Source organism: Anoplophora glabripennis, unplaced genomic scaffold (genome assembly GCF_000390285.2).
Source record: "Anoplophora glabripennis isolate ALB-LARVAE unplaced genomic scaffold, Agla_2.0 scaffold11, whole genome shotgun sequence".
Lineage (NCBI taxonomy): Eukaryota > Metazoa > Arthropoda > Insecta > Coleoptera > Cerambycidae > Anoplophora > Anoplophora glabripennis.
Window position 1 is genome coordinate 63,206 of NW_019416496.1, and position 21,205 is coordinate 84,410.

At 31.6% G+C, this 21,205-nt stretch overlaps 5 protein-coding genes across 6 annotated transcripts; 3 read left to right on the plus strand and 2 right to left on the minus strand.

Moving 5' to 3' along the window:
• Positions 1 to 1,178: 1,178 nt before the first annotated feature.
• LOC108908023 (3-hydroxy-3-methylglutaryl-coenzyme A reductase) lies at positions 1,179 to 8,853 on the minus strand. Its single transcript, XM_018711926.2, has 3 exons — positions 7,130 to 8,853; positions 6,262 to 6,792; positions 1,179 to 3,371 (listed from the first exon to the last, which is right to left on the minus strand). The coding sequence occupies exons 1-3, from the start codon at positions 8,661 to 8,663 to the stop codon at positions 2,935 to 2,937; spliced, it is 2,502 nt and encodes an 833-aa protein (XP_018567442.1). The 5' UTR covers positions 8,664 to 8,853; the 3' UTR covers positions 1,179 to 2,934.
• A 710-nt stretch (positions 8,854 to 9,563) lies between these two features.
• Positions 9,564 to 11,274, plus strand: LOC108907807 (estradiol 17-beta-dehydrogenase 2). Its single transcript, XM_018711615.2, has 3 exons — positions 9,564 to 10,293; positions 10,356 to 10,508; positions 10,637 to 11,274. Exons 1-3 carry the CDS (start codon positions 9,831 to 9,833, stop codon positions 11,188 to 11,190), a joined length of 1,170 nt encoding a protein of 389 aa, XP_018567131.1. The 5' UTR covers positions 9,564 to 9,830; the 3' UTR covers positions 11,191 to 11,274.
• Positions 11,275 to 12,423: 1,149 nt separating this feature from the next.
• LOC108908250 (39S ribosomal protein L11, mitochondrial) lies at positions 12,424 to 13,329 on the plus strand. Its single transcript, XM_018712223.1, has 3 exons — positions 12,424 to 12,688; positions 12,746 to 12,935; positions 12,985 to 13,329. The coding sequence occupies exons 1-3, from the start codon at positions 12,557 to 12,559 to the stop codon at positions 13,248 to 13,250; spliced, it is 588 nt and encodes a 195-aa protein (XP_018567739.1). The 5' UTR covers positions 12,424 to 12,556; the 3' UTR covers positions 13,251 to 13,329.
• An 18-nt stretch (positions 13,330 to 13,347) lies between these two features.
• On the minus strand, positions 13,348 to 16,318 carry LOC108908243 (optineurin). The gene is made up of 8 exons (XM_018712210.1): positions 16,294 to 16,318; positions 15,765 to 16,073; positions 15,552 to 15,657; positions 15,338 to 15,468; positions 14,959 to 15,279; positions 14,072 to 14,281; positions 13,804 to 14,016; positions 13,348 to 13,697 (listed from the first exon to the last, which is right to left on the minus strand). Exons 2-8 carry the CDS (start codon positions 15,828 to 15,830, stop codon positions 13,680 to 13,682), a joined length of 1,065 nt encoding a protein of 354 aa, XP_018567726.1. The 5' UTR covers positions 15,831 to 16,073; positions 16,294 to 16,318; the 3' UTR covers positions 13,348 to 13,679.
• Positions 16,319 to 16,733: 415 nt separating this feature from the next.
• LOC108907917 (ribosomal RNA processing protein 36 homolog) lies at positions 16,734 to 20,410 on the plus strand. Of its 2 annotated transcripts, XM_018711766.2 has the most exons (4): positions 16,734 to 17,324; positions 17,377 to 17,494; positions 17,553 to 17,711; positions 20,371 to 20,410. In XM_018711766.2, the coding sequence occupies exons 1-3, from the start codon at positions 16,824 to 16,826 to the stop codon at positions 17,678 to 17,680; spliced, it is 747 nt and encodes a 248-aa protein (XP_018567282.1). In that variant the 5' UTR covers positions 16,734 to 16,823; the 3' UTR covers positions 17,681 to 17,711; positions 20,371 to 20,410. The 2 variants fall into 2 exon arrangements, with proteins under 2 accessions (XP_018567282.1, XP_018567274.1); XM_018711758.1 differs by lacking the exon at positions 20,371 to 20,410 and having other exon boundaries at positions 16,735 to 17,324; positions 17,553 to 17,735.
• Positions 20,411 to 21,205: the final 795 nt, after the last annotated feature.

A 21,205-nucleotide genomic window follows, 5' to 3' on the forward strand; every position in this document is an offset into this window, starting at 1 on the left:
TTTTTTGGATAAGTTCTGAATCACCCTGTATAATCATGTTATGAAAATATTAAAAATTACCTAGAGATTATTAATCAATAATTATTATTTAAAGTTGGGTTTGGAAAATAATTTTAAATCGGTTTGCTATCATGCTAGTTTGTGAAGTTTTTTAGTGCGATGGAAAATCGAGAAGATGAATGACAGAAAAAAACAACCCGACAGCATGAGGTTAGTAAGAAACGAGAGCGTGAAGACAGCCAAATTAACTACTTCGAAGCATGCAGGTTTCTTTAGATTAAGTTCTATCTCGTTGGCATGAAAATTGTCCACCAGTCGGCTGAGAAGCAAGTTGCATTCTCAGTTGCACCAAATAACCACAATGCGTTCTTGGTCACATGAAAGAGTAAATTTTCACGAAATTCTAAACGTCTATAATTAATATATATCTAGCATTAAAGAAATTAATTTTTTTACCACTGTTGTCAGTTATAAAATAAAAATTTATGCTGTTCAAAAAGAAATTAAATTTTCATGCAAGTTGCCTATTGTTTATGATGAAAGCATATATTGATATACTTTTAGAAACTTAATCAACTTCAATTTAAAAGGTACATTAAATACAAACTATCCACATTGTGCGAGCCTGCAATAAAGTTATACAATTTTTATATTGTATTGGGGGTAACATTTAGAACTACATGTCAAAAATGAAGGGGGGTTTTTGCTTGTCTAAATTAAAGAACATCCGTTTATTTTTTCTTGGTTTATTTTTGGGTATTTTGTCATCCAAACAAAAAAAAATTCAAATAGCAAATTTGCGGCAATGTTTCGCTTAAAAGGTTCCACATCGTCGGTTGCGATTTCTTGACATTTGGAGATACCACCGTTTCAGAGCTTAAGAAATGTCAAAGTCTGAACAGACATGTAAGAACCAGCCCAGAAATTGTTAATGCCACAAAAACATCAATCTGGGATTATTTCTATGATTTTTTTTTTGCCAGGTGACAGAATATATGAAAAATATGAAAGGTATAGCGAAATCATTTTCAACACCTTTTACAAAATGATTTAAATATATTCTAAATTTATCAAAATGTGTTAACATTTAACATTGCAAATCATTAATTTGTACCGACCGATAACAGAAGTTTTAAAAAAGAATTAAATAATATTAGTTCAAAATAAGATTTGCGTTTCAAAAATATTTTCTCCGTCATAATTTAAAAAAATGTAAGCAGCGTAGCAATGGCATTTAAGTTATGACAATGCCTAATCTACACCACTAGTTTAAATTGAATTTGATTTTTTTTTGCATTTAACACCAATTTATTCACGCCTTGTACAAATTTTCACTTTAACACCATTTTTTTATTGATATTTAAAGAAACAAAAAATATTAGCATCTTGTTTGAAAAGTAAATGTTTAAGAAAACATTTTTTAATTACACGAAGAATATGCACCTTCATTTTTGATGTACTGCATTTGACACACTTAACACATAGAAAGTTTATGTCTGAGAATCTTCTGCAAGACTATAACTCAGTAACATATTGTAACATCTATTTTTAAATTTATCAGATATATGAAGATTCGTACCAGTTATGACATAGTTTTCACAATATTGAAAAAAAAAACATCGATTACTTTTTTATAATCATCATTCTACGCGGGAACAGCATTATCGATGGATTCCGACATATTTTTTAATAAGGTCGTTTCCTTGGGTGAATTTCAGTAGAAAATTTTGTATAAAATAAATGGAAACGGGAATTTTTCATTAAATTCTGTGGTGTCTTCTTCTTAGTACCGAGATAATGGCGGTATTAGCTAATTGCTTATATTTAAATTTGCAGTACACTAAATTTAGTCACAATGAAAGTCAATACAATTCTAATGACGAATCGTAGCTGGAATCGACTATAGAAGTGCTCTAATGTGTAGACTTTAACAATCTACATCGTCACATATTTTGTACTTCTTTTTTTTGCATAAAAGACTGAAAATCAAAAAGTGGTGCAGGGCGTATTACATATTTAAAACAAATCTTTACAAAATAATTTAAAAAATTGGAAACGACCCTATCCTACGGTACCTACAAATTTGTCAATCACTGATGCCATGCATTATATGAATCACGTAACTTAAATTCTACACATACATACAAGAAATTGCAATAAACTCCAGTGAGAAAATAATAAGCAGTGGAGTTTTGCTGTTAAAAATGCCTATTTCTATTAATGTGTACAAAAAGAGAGACAACCGAGACTGCACGGTTTGACTCCTTGTTTGAGTATGTGTCAGTTTCTAGCTGATGTACTAGTGCTTGTCATAAGTGTACAAGAGGGAGACGTATTTTTATTTTCACATTTTAGTTATTACAATAAGTGTTAAAAATGGAATTGTGTGTAGTTGTTGCTGACCAATCTGATAATCAGAGTAATCGTAAACAACCAAATTTAATAAATCAAGAATATTGTACCATGAACAGAAAATTCAAGCACAAAACACAGATTTATCAGTGAAATGAACAGTTCTTTAACAAACATTAAAAAAACTAAGTACTCGTTTCCAGTATAAATAAAAAAGCACCTACCTACCTGCTGGATATTCGGATATACCAGGACTAGTGAAAGTTTGTAAGAATAATTCAACCAAAATGGACATATCTATTTGTCGATTTATATTTAACAATATTTGGGACCATATGAATGGAACTGCCTACTATTTTAACACTGGAATATAAAAATAAATAAATCCCTAAACGATCTACATATTTCTTTATTTTAATGTACCACGGAATGGCAACAAATAAATAATTTCACTAAAAGAAAATATATACAACATGGCAGTAAAAGTATATTTACAAAAAGTCAAAATACCGCAATAAATAGATCGAAAAAAATATATAAACAAATTGAGATGCCTACAAGCATTAAAATTTAAAAAAATGACTAACTATCACACGATTTACCTAAATCACAACTCAAACCTAGACCGTCTTTGCTCGAATACGACCTGTTATATCTCAAGTGGCTTCTTACCAAATGGCCACTGACCAACGCCGCCATAAGAGATAATTCACCCGCCAAAACAGACCCACAAACTACCCTCGCCAACTGCTTGGCATTGCTTCCGGGGCTGCTTTCGTGTGAACCCTTAACCCCGAGCATTTCTAGACAGGACGACTGGGCGGGCAAAATAGTACCCCCTCCTACAGTTCCTATTTCTATCGAGGGCATCGTACAAGACACGTACAGGTCCTCGCCCTTCTCACCCCATGGTTCCATGATGGTTATGCAGTTGCTACTCGAGACGTTCTGTGCCGCGTCTTGGCCAGTGGCGATGAAAATGGCCGTTACGATGTTAGAGGCATGAGCGTTAAAACCCCCTGAAAAAATTATATTGATAAACGATGTAACATTTTTTAAATATTTTTATCTTATATTTCGTTACTGGTTTGCAGAATAACGTGAATGGCCATGAATTACGTGAAACGTGAATTACATGTTGGACTCCCCGATATATCTGCCAAACCAAAGTTACTAATTTATTAAAATGAGAAAACAAAAAATAAAACATTTCATTGTTTTGTATTAATATCTGTAGGTAATTATACAAAGTGGTTTTAAAATGTCCCCCGATAGTTTATTAACCTTGTCATGACTTCAGATATTTATTTGTACCAATTTTAAGACATGTCATGAATCAATAGAATCTTTATAGCTAAGCCCGTTTATCTTGAAAATTGTTCAATTTATGAATAAAGTCTGAAAATCTTAAAAACGACCAATGAGAATTTAAAAGGGTAGGTCAATATATTTCTTTTTTGCTCAGAAGTAGCCGTCAGTAAGTCGAAAGCATCAGCCTAAATAGTTTCAAATGAAGTAAAAATAGTTTCACATGTAGTTTACTCAAAAATTATATAAATGTAATGAAAAATAAAAAAGTTATGATGAATATTAATTTGACAACACCCAACTTCAACAGTTAATAAGTCTGGAAGAGGAGTTAGGAAAAAAAATTATGTAGCCTTGGAGTCGCCAACTTTTAGAAACAATTTTGACAAAAAAGCAAGATTTCTATAAAAAATCAGGATGATGTATTTATCCAATTTAAAAGACACATTAACATTTTGCTCATGTTATTGTGCAAAAATTCGCTTCTCACTACAGGGATCTCAGGAACGGTAAGAGATATGAAGTAGCTTAAATGGGGGCAAAGTTGCATAATGCCTCTATTAGTTTTCGAAATATTTGAAAAAAACGAAATTTTGAAAATCCGTTTTTGTTTCATTTGAGTCTTGTTTGTGTTAATATTGAAAAAAGAAGAACACTTTCTCATGACAACTTTTTGCCCTCTATCGAATGGCATAATCAATTTTTATATGTAACGTTTTGTCTCTCCAGGACCATCATCAATTTCATGTTATTAAATACAACCCTGAAAATTTTATTACATATTTTGCAAGCTTTCAGTACCCCCAGTAGTGTACTGTCTCAGCCCGAACCAGGTTTAGACGTTTTGTCTCGAAAAATTAATCTTCAATGTATTCGTTCCATATTTATCTATTTTTTTTTTTTGATTTCTATGTTTATTGAATTATCGTATACTCTAAGTGTTGTTAGACCTTGTGAAATCCACCTAGTTATTTAAACTATTACCACCACACGTTACAATAAAACGTTATTAGAGTTTTAATCCCGTGCTCATAGTTACTTGGGTTAGTTAGTTAGGTTTATCGAGTGCTCAAAATCCAAACAAATTTCTATCTAATTTTTTTTCAGGATATTCATACAAATACATCTGACATGCTCTTTCACAGTTGTGGTTACAGGTATAATAAATCCTGATCATATTATGCTCCTCTTCATTTTCAACATTTACTGTAATTTTTTAAAGTATAATATTCATTTGGAGTTTTGGTTGTTCATATACATTTTTAAAAATTAATTTGTCATAATGAAATTAAAATTGTAATATTTTAATCTTGACGCAACAATCTATCGAATTATGTATGACCTGGCGATGAAGATTAAAACTCTAATAATGTTTTATTGCAATGTGTGATGGTAATAGTTTTAAATAACTAGATGGATTTCACAGGATCTAACGACACTTAAAATGTATGATAATTCAATATTCAATAGACAGAAATCTAAATAAAAAATTTAGATAAATTTGGTACGAATACATTGAAGATGAATTTTTCGAGATAAAAGTTAGAATCTGGTTCGTGCTGAAACATCATGAAGGCTTGCAAAAAATGTAATAAAATTTCCTGGGTCGTATTTAAAAAAATGAAGTTGATGATGGTCCTGGAGAGACGAAACGTTACATATAAAAATTGATTATACTATTTGATAGAGGGCAAAAAGTTGCCATGAGAAAATGTTTTTCTTTTTTCAATATCATGTCAAACAAGACTGAAATGAAACAAAAACGGATTTGCAAAATTTCAGTTTTTCTCAAATATTTCGAAAACTAATCGTGTTAACTTTGATTTTTTAGAGGCATAATGTTGGTCCCCTGATTATGCAACTTTGCCCCCATTTAAGCTACTTCGTATCTCTTACCGTTTCTGAGAGTCCCGTAATGAGAAGGGAATTTTTAACAGCCTGTATATAGTATTATTACTGTATGTATAACATTTTGTTGTTACCTTTCAAAATTATTTAAATAAGACTGCCCTTAAAGAGATGGCGGTAGCGATATCATCAATAATCTTCTAACATCGCTGAAATCAAGACATTCAGTGTACTGCCAAGTGGTTAAGTGGGACTTCAAAAAAAGTAATTTGAGAGATTGACTGTCATTTATTAAACACCCTGAATAATATAAAATATCCGCTGTCCACTACTACAGTACATTGTGTAACGAGTGAGGAAAAGTTGCCAATAGCACCAAGCGAGCGCAGTTGACGGAAAGCGCCCAAGTGGCGTTATGGCAACTTTTCCGAACGAGTTGCACATACTATTTTCTATCACAAGTGTGAGTCGTTATGGGATCTATAGCATAGGGGGTTATATGCACGGAAAGTGCCAGATAGTACAAAGGCGTGATGATATTTTCTACGCTATAGGTCCCATAGCGAGCGTGCATGATAGAAATAAATTTTTTGATTTTGAATATTTCACAAATATATAAGCACAAATAGAAACAGTGCATTTTTTTGAAAAAAGATTAAAAACCTTTTATACTTTTTAGTGATATATGTAGTGTAAATTTTTCACATTATAGCTGAAAAAACAATGAAGTGTTGAAAATAAATAATTACTTACCTATACTTCCTGCCATAGCAGAGCCAATCATGTTCTTCGAAATATTCAAATCTACTAAAGCGTGTGTGGTAGTTTTTAAAACAGATGAAACTACATCTGCAGAAACGATGCACTCGCAAACAACAGACTTTCCTCTTCCTTCAATCCAATTGACTGCTGACGGTTTCTTATCAGTGCAAACATTTCCGCTTAAACTGAGTATCTCCATTTCAGGAAATTTCCCCTGTATATTCCTTAGTGCCTTTTCAGTTCCTTTTGATATCATGTTCATGCCCATAGCATCTCCCGTTTCAGCAACAAATCTAATGAACAAATATCGGCCTGCTATGTGCACAGTTATCTTCTGCAATTTCGCAAATCTACTAGTTGAGTTAAAGCTTTCTTTGATTTCGATGAAATTAGAGGGATCCGATATCCACAGTTTGGCCTCAGTAGCTTTGACGATGGAAGAAAAACGAACAACGGGGCCTCGTGTCATGCCATCAGCTACTAATCTACTTTTTATTCCACTCTTCTCAATTGCCCGACAACCTAAAAAAAAAAATTACATACGTTCAAATACATCTACACTTAACAAATGCTGCTCATTAGGATTAGTGCTAAAATGTGAGCCTCCGTTGATCTGCATACAATTTTATAATGATTTGAAATATATTATTTTTCCCCTTTTTCTAAATTGGTACTTTCCATCACTATGTATGTACACTTATTAAATAGTTGAATTTCTTGCAAAAGAAAATTCTACAAACTCTGTCCATGAGCATAATTCTAATTAATCCAAATATAAATAATGATCCCGAAATCAGAAGCTTGTGGATAAAACTGACGGCAATGCTATTCAAATGAAAACAATATGTACACTACTTACCTCTATTAGTACTAGCCACCAAACAACCTTCAGTAGTAGCCATTGGTATATAAAACTTTTTATCGTCGAGTAGTAAAGGTCCAGCAACCCCAAGAGGCATTGGTACATAACCTATAACATTCTCACAACAAGCTCCCATTACTTTTCCATAATCGTAATTTTGATAGGGCAGATTAATAAAAACATTCTTCTTATTCAGCATATTTTCAATAATCTTCCTTCTGATATTAACACCACGTTCATGATTTTTTACGACTTTCTCTAAATTGTATGCGGGAATATGTTTCGTATCTACCAACATGATGATCTCTCTATCAGATAATTCATCCGCTTCATCTGCTCGATAAATATGCAAACAGTCTTGTAAACTTCGAGAAACATCTGAGACTTTATCAAACACTGTATCGACTGCTTGAAATGTAAAGAGTCTAGAATCTTCTGTCTGAACCTCCACATTAGAAGACGTTGTTCTATTGCGTTTGTGGATTTGTATACTCTTTTTAAATTTTATCATGGCATCTTGTTCAATCTGCTCTAGTAAGTGTTCTTTACTCTCAAAGAATATAAACTTTACCATTAGAGTTATCAACAAAATTAATATGACTATGTGATCAGCACTCAAAGCGAACTGTTTCATGATATAACCATAAATTGAAGTGGTCTCAGAACAGTCTTTATTTGCATCCAAATCAATACCCTCAGTTAAACCATCACTTGCAAAAGTCCAACGGCTATGTATGTGAACAACCATTAAGCCAAAGGACATAATCAATTTCACACGTTGTACGGCAGGATTAGATTTTTCATTATCCTCCAGTAACATTTGCATAACTCCTGCCTGTTGTTCTCCATAAAAGTTGGAGATCTTACCCAGTTCTAACATTAAAGATAAACAAGCAGGGTAGAATGTCATAAATATAATATAGTTTACAATTACCGATAAGCATGCAAAGTAAGATAACATTTCCAGGCGATGCACTCCTGACAAGGTTCCAACACCTATTACCAACGTTTCAACTATAGTATCTAATGTAATGGTAGGACCCAAAACAGACACTCCTCTAGCTATGTTTTTGCTGATTTCTCCTTTTTCTGAAGACGTCAGAGCAAATTGTGCTAATTTTGCTGCCTTAGACAGATCTATTAGTAACAGGAAAAAGAATAATGCATCCTTTAGATCTACTAATTCTATTTGAAGAATATTTAAAACAGTCGACGTAAAAACGAAACTAGAGAAAACAACAAATAAACCGGCAATACCTAAAATGTATTTGGAACCTAAATTCTGTAGGTTTCTAAACTGGTGATAACTGTAGAGAATAGCTAGGCATCGTATAATAGTCATAACAATAACATCAGCAGCGTTAAAGTGTTCTTCTATGCAGCTATGGCAAGTTACAGGTTTTTTAAGTGGTATCGTTGACTGGGGTCTGTCCATTGTTAGAAAACATGTTGTTAATGTTACAACAGCTACTATAACTTCCCATGGGTGGGTAGCACACATTTCACCATATAATCCAAATATTTGAGACATGTTCTTTATAATTATTTATAACTTAACTTCACAATCGGTGCATCCACATCAAGAGCATTACTACTGATTTATAAAATGTTTTACTCCATTGTCTATAAACTCTTCTTTAATAACACTAAAAAGTAGATAATTTCAAAAAATTACATCATATTTAGTGCAGATTGGCGGATCACCGGTCACATTCACGATTATCTAACAGCTGATCCTGCTGATCTGGTACAGATCACAGTACATATTAGTATACTGTGATACAGATCAACTGTAGCTGGAGTCAAATTCGAACTGCGTTCCTTTGTGAGTGTAAGTAATATTAGGACTGTGCTAACGTTAAAAATTTAATCTCAGATAGTCTTAAATAACTATAAGTTAAATTCATTATTATGATCCCGCGCTAGCCTAAGGGCCATGTTAGCAAAGCGCATCCCAGGCTGCATAGCCGCACTACCCTACCCAACCATACCACACATAAATATGACACTACCCCCGGGGTTTACACAGACGAGCCGGCGAAGCAAGAAGAGCGCCAGAAGAAAGGGCCCTAGCCGGCGGGGCCCAGCCAGGACAAAAGGAGGTCCCACAAAGCGCCTACACCGGCCGCATTTGCGGTCGGGGTAGACGACGGATGGGGCCCACCTACGAAGGCTGTCCAGGCCTACACGAGATGAGGCAGGATAAAGAGGGATAATCCCCCTCGATCTAAAAAATAATACTATTTTTATCAAACTAATCCGATCAATTTATTAAAATAATAAATAATATTTACTCTAATTATAAGAATAGCCTGAAAATTGAAATTAACAGATATCAAAAAATAAAAAATGGTTATTGCTGATCTGAAATTGTCAATGAATTTGATTTTTTCTACTTTTAACTTTATTTAGCTTTCAATGGTCATCTGTCAATCGATTAATGGCGCGTTTGTTATGAAACAAAATAAAGTTGATAAAATGAACTAAATAAGTAAGAATTAAATGATAAAAGCTCTGATATATTTGAGAACACAAATATTATAAATATTAAAACAATTCTTTAAGTATAAATTAATTATTTTAAATGTTGCCGAGTTAATGTTATGGATGTCACTGTGACTGCTAAATTCTGGTGAACATTTTTCATCCATTACAATCCAAAAACATTAAAGATCAAATAATAAGTCTATATATTTCAATGTCAAAAATGGGATCTTTATCAAAAACTCTATTCATAGCCTTTGAAATAGTAAACGAATTGTATACTGCAATCGGTTCAGGAATCCTGGGAATGATAGTGCTTCTCAAACATGGTATCATTTCAAATCAACCCCTCAAAACACTATCAGTGTTAACACTTACAACAGTAAGTTTAGTTTTCATATCTCGCACAACTGAAAAATTAACACCATCTAAGAAAAAAGTGGTATTGATTACTGGTTGTGACTCAGGCTTAGGATTTTCTATAGCTCAACATGCCTCAAATATGGGATACACTGTCGTGGCAGGGTTTCTAAGTTTAGAATCGAAGGGATCTAAGCAAATAAGGAATCTCTATGGCAGCAACATTATACAGATTCAGTTAGATATAACGAATCCCTATAGCATAAAAGCTGCTGTTGAAACATTAGAACATTATTTAGATCAAAATGCTGATTATTGTAAGTATTTTTCTATTTACGAAATTAGTAAATTAATTAATGACTAATTTTATACTTCATAGCACTCCATGCTGTAATCAATAATGCTGGTGTTATGGTTTTTGGAGAATTCGAATGGTTAACTGATAGATTAATTCAACAGCAAATTGATGTTAATCTAATGGGAACTTTAAAATTTACAAAAGCACTTTGTCCATTATTAAGGCAGTATAAAGGTAAATACTATGTGAATTATAGTCAACATTTTAATTACAGGATTAAGAAAGATCAGATAACTTCATCTGCGTTTTCAAGTAATTGGCAGTCACAAGCGTCTTTATCGTTAAAATAAATATTTTTTTAGGGAGGCTTATAACAGTTACAAGTCACTGTTCTCAAGCAACACTTCCAGGCCTAGCCGTTTATGGAGCTACCAAATCGGCATTAACAGCTTGGAGTGATGGAATCCGTGTAGAGCTAGGAAAATATGGTGTAAAAGTAGTAACTTTTATCCCAGGATCATTTACAATGCAAAGTAACATCATGGCAAATCAACTGCAAAACGTGCAAGAAATGCACGATAATTTAACAGCTGAGCAACATAATTTTTACAGCGATTATTTCAAGAGATACAATATCTATTTGTCAGGCATCAAACCACCATCAGAACCAGTTAAAATTGAGGATAATGTAATGTACAGAGTGTTTGAGTGTACGCTTTTAGATAAATATCCAAAAGTGATATACAAATGTCAACCCCTACGTTATGCTTTTTATCATACTCTATTTAAGATCAGTCCCTGGTGTTTGCGAGATTATTTTGTGACTTGTTTTATGCAGATGCCCAAATATATACCAGTGGAGGAAAAGCCCAGTGATGCAGACCTCGAAGAATTTGATGACTTGGATGATTTGTAAATTATAATAACGGAATAAAATATTTATTTTGTGAATTTAGATAAATTATAACACTAAATAAATAAATAAAAGTAAACTTATAAAAGAAAATTGTACAAAAGTTTTGTTACTACTATTACACAGATGGTCCTTACAAAAACAGAGTATTTTCTTGTTATCGTTGGAAGTAGAACACCCTACTTTAATATTACTCTGATATTTATCTTTATTTCCATAACATCCTCTAGATGTTTTAACTACACCGCTGACTACTTCCACTTGCGTGTAGCAAAAATCTTGCTTGTTTGGAGGGCACTGAAAGGTTAAATTCAATTTTTCTTTCGGGGTTGTCAATTTGAAGAATGAAACACCACATAATGGTGCTTTTTCAACGTTTGTAGAGATGCACTGAAAACAAATTAAACTTTTCGCGGCGCTAAAATTTATTACAAAATCTCCATTAGATTCAATTCCGTTTAGAAATAAAATTATGAGAAAAAGTTTTAACCAAATAGATTTGAAATTATTTAAAATTTGCATTTTCTCGAATTACAACAATCGAATGAATATGAAAAATAGTTCAAATGTGCCTTAATAATGAAGTTAGCAGTAGTGACAGTGGCACGATAAACACAAGACAACAAGTCTTAAAACACTAGTTATGTATGTGTGAATTTTATACATGGAGTGAAGACTCCATGGGGGCTTCGTATTTCAAAAATAGTACCTATTAACAACTAATATCAATTCAGAGTCTCTAAGTTGCTATTAGCTACTAATAGCTACTATATTTGCCAAATCGAAAGGCCCTAAGTTAGAAAAGTGAAACATTCTGTCACGTAAAGGCATAATTTTTATTTTTCACTAATTTCTTAATCAATATTAAAAAGTGCTCGTGTAAGTCGTAAGTCATTAGACTCACCAGTGCATTGGCGCTACAACGGCGACTCCTTATACTCCCCGTCGGTCACAATTCACAAATTATCGAGGCCACGCTTAATGCCAAAAATAGCGGCGCGAACTCCTTAAATTGATTGACATTTACGATTTTATATATATGTCCACCAAAAATACATGTTCATTTCGAATGTATATATTTAAATGTAAATTGTAGTTGAATTGACAAATTTTAATTTTCCACTTATAACCTTATAAACTACCCTTCTAAATAAATCTAGGGAAAAATATTGTCAATTCAGGGAAATTTAAAAAACATGCAGGGATTTTTGTTTAAAATTGGATGGCGACAATGAATTCTCGTTTTTATACAAAATTCATCCTTTTTCTTGTTTTGAGGTTAGGTTAGGAATCAAGGAAGAATTGGATTAAGATTATGTTTGGTTTATGATATACATAAATACATATTATAAAAGAATAGTAAAAAAATATGTCTAAAGCAGCAGCAAAGTTAAAAAGCCTGAAAAAGGTAGTGGATAAAGTTCAGCATGGTAAACTAAGAACAAATATACCTGCCGGAATGGCTGCTGCAGGTCCTCCATTGGGTCCCATGCTAGGTCAGGTAGGACACATACTATTATTATAAATTTCTATATTAATATGAAAATAATAATTGCAGAGAAGTATCAATATAGCAGCCTTTTGTAAAGATTTCAATGAAAGAACTAAAGAAATAAAAGAAGGAATTCCGTTGCCTACAAGAGTAAAAGTAAATCCCGACAGAAGTTACGAGATGGTAATTCACAAACCTCCCGTTACATATTTTCTTAAACAAGCCGCAGGAATTCAAAGAGGTGCAATGGAAGCAGGTTATAATATAATGTTTTTAATTCTCATGATTTATATATCACATTTTAGGTAATGAAATTGCTGGAAAAGTAACTTTGAAACACGTATACGAAATAGCAAAGATTAAACAGGAGGATCCACCTTTAGAAGTAAAAAGTTTAGAAGAAATATGTCAGATGATATGCGGTATAGCAAAATCGTGTGGAATAGAGGTCGTTAAACAATTAGATGGAAAAGAATACGAGCAATTTTTAATCGAAAGAAAAGCAATTGTGGAACAACAGAAGAAAGAATTACAAGAGAAAAAAGAAGCTAAGCTGTTGAGAACAGGATAATATTTCTTACAATTTGTTAGTTATATTTATTTAATAAAATAAAAATACATAAAAACATAAGTTATGTATGAACATTATAAACCACAACATTAAAATATATATATATATAAATCGGATTTTTTTAACCTGAAACTTCAAATCTCTAAAACATGCGTTCAACGAAAAAAATATCCATAATCAAAATTCAATCATTCCGTGGAGTAAATACATTAACGCTAATTATTAAATTGTTCTAAGGAAATTCTACATAGTTTTAGCCAAAGAATCCGAGTCTACAATAAAAAATGGGGGTTCCTATTTAAGATTTCAATGTGCTTATATTTCGAGATATTTGAAAGTTTCAGATTAAAAAAATAGATATAGAGGTAACAAGTTTTTTATGGCACTAGGTTTTCTTGATAGATGAGGGCTTTACAATACATAATAGCGTCACTGGAGGAAACACTGCTGAAACATATTTTTTCATGTATTACATTTCAAAAAATTAATATATTAAGCAAATTACTTTGTAACCATATTTACATAAATTTCAATTATAATTTTATAAACTTACATCATCAGGAGATGGAGGTGGTTTGGCGGAAGTAGATTCATTTTGGGTTCGAGGTACGATGTAGTTATTATCACATATATACTTAATTTTTTGCTGCAATTGTTGGTTTTTATTTTGCAAGTTCTGAATGTCTTCTGAAAGTTTCTCATTCTCAATTTTAATGGCTGCTGTGGCACTTTTTTCTATATCAAAATCTGTTTTGTACAGTTCTAGCTGTAACCGAAAAAAGCAATGACTTTATGAAGAAAATAATGTGTTTAAGGTTAACCTGTGATTTCAGCGCAAATATTTCTTCTGCCTGAGCTTGTGACCTTTCCAATTTTGTCTTCAACTCAAGACTCTCCTTATTCAATTTATCGATCAGAGCATAGGCCTCTGCTCTGCTGCAGACTACCTTGCTCAACGTAACCTGAGTATTTCCCAAATGGTTTTGAATACTGGCCATCTCTTGCTGTCTACTGGTAGCAAGTTGTTTGGCCTTAAAAAAATATATGGACATTTTACGTGTTCTGTGCGCAGGTCTTCAGTAGTATCAAAATATTTTTTAGATCGCTCCGGTAACAACTCATATGTTCGAATAAGATATGAGAACTTTAGAAAAAATCGGACTGAAAAAATATTAATTACTTATTACGACTTATTTACTCAGTATAATCGTAAAGTATGCTAGATAATTTTTTTATTTTTTGGACTGCTCTGTATGCGATCCCGAGTACATCTGGAATAGTAAAAATACTTGAGTTTTTATCCCTAATGAATTTCTATAATATTTGCACCAAAAATAGAATAATTTTGAATTATAAAATGAATGAAATATCCCTTCGGTGCACTTAATAGTTCATCAAAAGCGGCCAAAAAAAATTCAAGGAGTCAGACTATCACTTATTTAAGTGAATGGCACATTTTCTCTGTGAACATTACTTCATAGATTATGTAGAGATAAAAAGTTGCTTGTTGTGAACTTTTCATTTCTAAGCCATAAAAATGGTAGCAGGGCACAGAAAACCTCACTAGACAATGGCAGCGAACCGTTCAACGTAATACACTTTGATTTTTAATTTGCTGTTTTTTTTAGATTAAAATTTAACATAGGAAAAATGGGAAAACTGTTGCACTACCTTAAAATAAAAACATTAAGAGAATAAAAAAAATTACCTCCTGAAATTCGCTTTTAATAGAGTGTAAGGCTCTTTGTAGACTGTCAATTTCTTTTTTATATTCTTCAATTTTACTATAGGCACAAATTAACTTAGCCTTATATTCTGTATTTTCTACAGTCAGATTCTTGTTTAATTCTGTCTCTTTTAGTTCCTTCTTCTCATTTATATTCTTAGTTATGAGACTCAATTTTTCTTGATAGAACTGTTCTTTTTCCATTAACGCCTGTTTTAAAGAATTTACCTCCTCTTCTTGGGTTTTCTTACTTGCTTTCAACTGCTCCAATTCACGAGATATGTTGGAATTTTCCTTTTTCAACTAAAAGAAAACAATTTTACAAGATTAAAGGTGCATAACTAAAAAAGTCTTATAATACCCTTTCTATAAATTCTTTAGCTTCAATAATTTTTTCCTTATGTGTTTGATGTACCTTCTGCACATCTGATTGCCATTTTACAATTCTTTCATACTGCATCTTCATGGTCTTGTTATTCCCGAGGACTGTGTCTAAAAAATGCATTAATAAAAAATAAATATATGTTAGTACTTTTTCAATTGCACATGTATAGACAAAATATATAGGTCTTTACCTTTAAGTCGAATATTTTCTTCAACAATTTCAGAAACTTTCTTTTCAAGTTCTGCTGGAGTGAGGTCATTAGTCAAAGTTGGTATACTTATAACATCTGATGTATCCTATATTTTTTAAAAATTCTTTAATATGTATCTAATTAAAGGAAAGAAACATAAAATTTTAAATACTGAAATGATAAAAACTAAACTTTTCGAACACACAAACTTACAATTTCATTTTTAATCTGTTCCATATTTAGTAACTGTAATGATTGGTCCATTTTGGCACTCTCCATATTTTTTCTTTCATTCTGATTACTTAGACCATCAACGGACAAATCATTTTCAGCTTGTAACCTAATCTCGTTTGCAAAACTTGAATGTTCTAACTTCAATGATTCTTTTTTTAATGCCGATTGAACTTCAATAAATTCACTACTTGTAGATTCAGGGTAAATTTCTTTGGATGATTTGTTATCTCCATCTTTCCATAAGACAACAAAAGACTGATCGTCTGAGACTAAGGAAGATGCTGAACACTGCGACGAAACAATATTGAAACTATTCAAAGGCAGATCACTGTTATTAAGTTTACAATCTTGTGACTGATCCATATTGCCATTCAAATTATACAAAAGCAGTATACAATTCGGTACAATATCATATGGCAATAAATTTGTTAAATTTATAATAATTTCACCTTAAAATTTTAATATTATAATATTAATTACTCCTATTATAGATGTAAAATGTAGTTACCTTTCTCAGCTTTTTGATTAAAAAAAATGGTTTACTTTCAAAATTAATAAAAAATAAAATGAGTCAATTTCTTAAAATAATCACAGCTCCTAAAATGCGAAATATGCGACGTATTTTTTAAAGAAGTAGCACAGCACAAGAGACCGGTTCGGTTAGATAATTTTTTTCCACGGATTTTGTGACGTCATTTTTCAATATAGACGAGAGATGAGAGTGGAGGAATTCAATTTGTGTCTCAGTGATACCACCCCCTTTGTGGTGTCTGCTTACATTACTAGCAAACTTACTAATAAATACACTAATTTCTTCATATAAACTTTACTCTAATCGTGAAGTCGTAAAAAAGTCCTTAAAAATATGCGTAGTGTTATAACTACAACCATAATACATACTTACTTCGGGACATTAGACCTACTTAACTGTTTGTTGACAGTTGACTAACTTTTTGTAGTTGATTTATAACCTCACAAATTCATATTCATATTTTTTTTACTGTTTAAGATTTACCATTTTTTTTTTACTGACCCAACATGTCAGGTGAACTCGAATTTGAAAATGATATATCTAGTGACAGTAGTGCTAATGAAACTGAAAATCAATCAGTTATGAAAGAAACAGAGAGGCTACAAATTCGTGAAAAGTTGTCAACTCTTAGTTTTGGGGATTTGTTAAAGATGAAGGAACAAATGGGTTCCAAATTGTACGACGAAACTGTATTTGGGGAAACCAAGAAAAAGTCAAAGAACGATTTTAAGAGAGCCAATAAGAATAGACCTCGGGAAATGAGTTCGAAAGTGAGATGTTTTAGAAAGGAATTAAACAGTGGTATTACATCGTTTCCCAAAAAAACAGTTTCTAGAGATCCAAGATTTGATCCTCTTTGTGGACAGTTTGACGATAAGACATTTAAATCCAATTATAAATTTGTAAATGAAATACGCCAAAAAGAAATAAAGCAGTTAGAGAAGGAACTAAAATCTTGTACTGATCCAGAGAGGAAAAAAACTATAAAACTGTTGATTCAAAGAATGGTATGTTTCTTAAAAATTTATTAGACTATAAAATAATTTAATTTATTTTTAGAATAACCAAATTAGAGAACAGCGGAAGCGAGATGCAGAGAACAAAAAGAAATATGAAGAGAAAATGGAGATGAGAGAAAAACTTAAAAGAGGGGAAAAGCCTGTATTTAAGAAGAAATGTAAGTACACGTAGTTGATATTGTGCAAACAGATATAACTAGTTTTGCTTGTTTTTAGCTGTGAAGAAACTTGAAAGTTTGATTGAAAAATACGAAGAGTTAAAGAAAACGAATAAATTGCAGAAACATATTGAAAAGAGAACAAAGAAGTTGTCTGCAAAAGAAAAAAAGAAGTTTAAGAATTAATCTTGCTGTCTGGAGAAAAATTGAACCAATTGTAAATATATATATTATATAATAAAAGGAATAATTAAGTAAAAATAATTTTAATTAAATAAAAATAATTTTTAATGATATTTATATATAAAATTTAAGAGAAATATAGAAAAGTACAAAAATATAATAATCCTTTTTACAATGAAAGAGATACACTAAAACTAAGGAAGAAGTTTATTTATTGAATTTTTACTAAACATTAAACATGCAAAAACAATTTGAAAACTAATTATAAGAGATAATCAAAAAACTTCGTCTTTGTTGCTAAATATGCATATCATTGAACTTCAAGAACTCAGTTATGTGTCATCTGCAGTGTTGTTTCTTGTACCCTCTGAAAAATTTGTCCACACAAATCTTCTAAATTACGAACTGTTATTATTTTGCACATCATAAATTTTAAATAATCCAACAAAAGGAAAAGTCGCATGAAATTGTCTGGTGAGTGGTATGGGCATTTTAATAAGTTTTTTGTGATGAGCAACTGATGAGCCTGTCTCTGCCGATGAGATGGTCTGGAATAATATTGATAAAAGGGTATGTAATTTAAATCAGAAAGAGTGACATTTTTCGATAAAGTCAAAAACAAAAGAGTTTCTCCTCTTGTCAACTCCATCCGTGGACACACTGTATATACATTATTAATAAACTTTATTGTACTTAAATTCTCAAGTTTTTATTAAATTATTTTAATAAAAAAATCAAAAAATCTTATTTTTTGCTATATTAAAAAAACTGCAAGTGATTTTTCCCCTATCTTCAATTTCAACCCTCTAAGTTAATAGCACCTCGCTGTTTTTCCTTTTTAATGACCTTTCGAACAATTCGTGATGAAAATGCTTGAACGTCTTATTTCCTTCCTTTTTTGCAAAAAATGAGAATTAAAACGTATGAGGGTAAACGCGACGAAAATCGAAAAATTGGCTAAGTTTGAGCGGCCATATATCGATCAATTTTCATCCAATAATACTTTACAACCTCTTGTTTTGAAGGAAGTTTTACTTTTTTTTCTATGAAGCAATGCCTATACCTATCTTTACTAAAAAAAAAAAACTAGAGGCAAAGAAGTAGAAAAAATCAGAAAGTCGAATTTTTTACTTTTTTCAAATTGTTTATTTTTTTGCATAAAATTTTCCTTTTAAATTTTTTAAATAAACTATTTCCATGGAAAATTCAATTCTCTAAATAATTTTTCCTATGAACTATAGCAAAATTTTGCTGCGATTTCGAGCTAAAATTAAAAAAACTGAAAGGGAAGCATTTTCACCCCTATCTCCAATTTCCACCCTCTAATTTAATAATATAAAATGACTGAACGATTCATGCCATGAAGACTATATATCTAGTCTCCCTGGATTCATGCAATAAAATTGCTTGAACGTCATAGTTCATTTTAACCCTGTTTTTTTGGATATAATCATAATATTTAGTTACTCTTATGAATATAATCAATAGCCTATTTTGTCTGTTTCCATGTCTAGAGATCAAATCATATAATGGGCTTTTTTTCGCGACTGAATATTGAATTGAATATCTAACTTCTAGTTACTATTTATATGTTATATGTATATCTTTTGATCTTAGTTGTCATATGGTAGCTGAAATCTCTCTCATACTTCACATCATAAAACAGAAAAAAGACTTTACATACTACAACATACCATTATTCTGGGCCATTATCTAGGCAACATAAGACTTCACTCGCAAAAAAAAGCCTAATGATGTTTATTCTATACAGGGACGGATCCAGAGATTGACTTTGGGGGGAGGGCGTTTCTATGCAGTTGATGTCAAAAAATCTTTTAGAATCTGTAGCCAGCAGGGATCCAAGTTCATAGAATAATTTGACACATCTCTCTCCATTCAACAAAATAAACGCGGTCTCTTTTAATTGTCTAACGGTATTATTTTTTTTCCAACATTTTAGCCGAATTTCATCGAATTATATGATCGTTTTCCCAAGCGTGATCGCAAATTTTAGATTTCTCATATTATTTTTTTAATATAATTTTTATATTCATCTATACAGAGTGTAACAAAAAAGGTGGGCTGGCTATACATAGCCATATTGTACTCATCAAGACGANAATTTCCCTTTTACATTTTTTAAATAAACTATTTCCATGGAAAATTCAATTCTCTAAATAATTTTTCCTATGAACTATAAAAATTTTGCTTCGTTTTCGAGCTACAATTAAAAAAACTGAAAGGGAAGCATTTTCACCCCTATCTCCAATTTCCACCCTCTAATTTAATATAAAATGACTGAACGATTCATGCCATGAAGACTATATATCTAGTCTCCCTGGATTAATGCAATAAAATTGCTTGAACGTCATAGTTCATTTTAACCCTGTTTTTTTTTTGGATATAATCATAATATTTAGTTACTGTTATGGATATAATCAATAGCCTATTTTGTCTGTTTCCATGGCTAGAGATCAAATCATATAATGGGCTTTTTTTCGCGACTGAATATTGAATTGAATATCTAACTTCTAGTTACTATTTATATATCTTTTCTTTTGATCTTAGTTGTCATATGGTAGCTGAAACCTCTCTCATAGTCATACTTCACATCATAAAACAGAAAAAAGACTTTACATACTACAACATACCATTATACCATAAAAAAGCCTAATGATGTTTATTCTATACAGGGACGGATCCAGAGATGGACTTTGGCGTTTCTATGCAGTTGATGTCAAAAAATCTTTTAGAATCTGTAGCCAGCAGGGATTCAAATTCATAGAATAATTTGACACATCTCTCTCCATTCAACAAAATAAACGCGATCTGTTTTAATTGTCTAACGGTATTATTTTTTTTCCAACATTTTAGCCGAATTTCATCGATCGATCGATTTGCGATCGTTTTCCCAAGCGTGATCGCAAATTTTAGATTTCTCATATCGTTATTTTTTTAATATAATTTTTATATTCATCTATATATTCTAATATTCGAGAAGTATCTCCAATATAATGTTTATATTGCATAAATGCTATGCAATTTTTTGAATTTTGGAAAACATTACTTGGACGCGTCTTTGATAATCAAGTTCGTGTCTGAAGAACTGTTTTAATGTTAAATAAAACTCGTAGGGTAGATATTGATTATTTATTAGTACCTACCTACATTTTTTATGAATTTCAATTCATTATTAAAAATTTCATCTTTCGGCTAAAATTTAGCACCTTGTAGTGTTTCAATTAAATCATAGTCAAAGAAGACTAGTAAATAATAAACCTAAATCATGTACCAAATTTGGTTCTTCTGCGGTAAAGTGTTGCAGATATACTAATTTTTTTCGAGATTTACGGCCCCACTTTGGGGGCTAATAACTCCTCAGGGGTGCAACTTGTATATAGGTAAGTTTGGTTAAATTACAATATTTTGGACACCCCTATATGCATCTGCCCTGTGGCGGTTCTTATGAGGGTCACCCTGTATATCCATGTTAACAATCGCTTTTATTAGGTAAATATTCAACGGAAA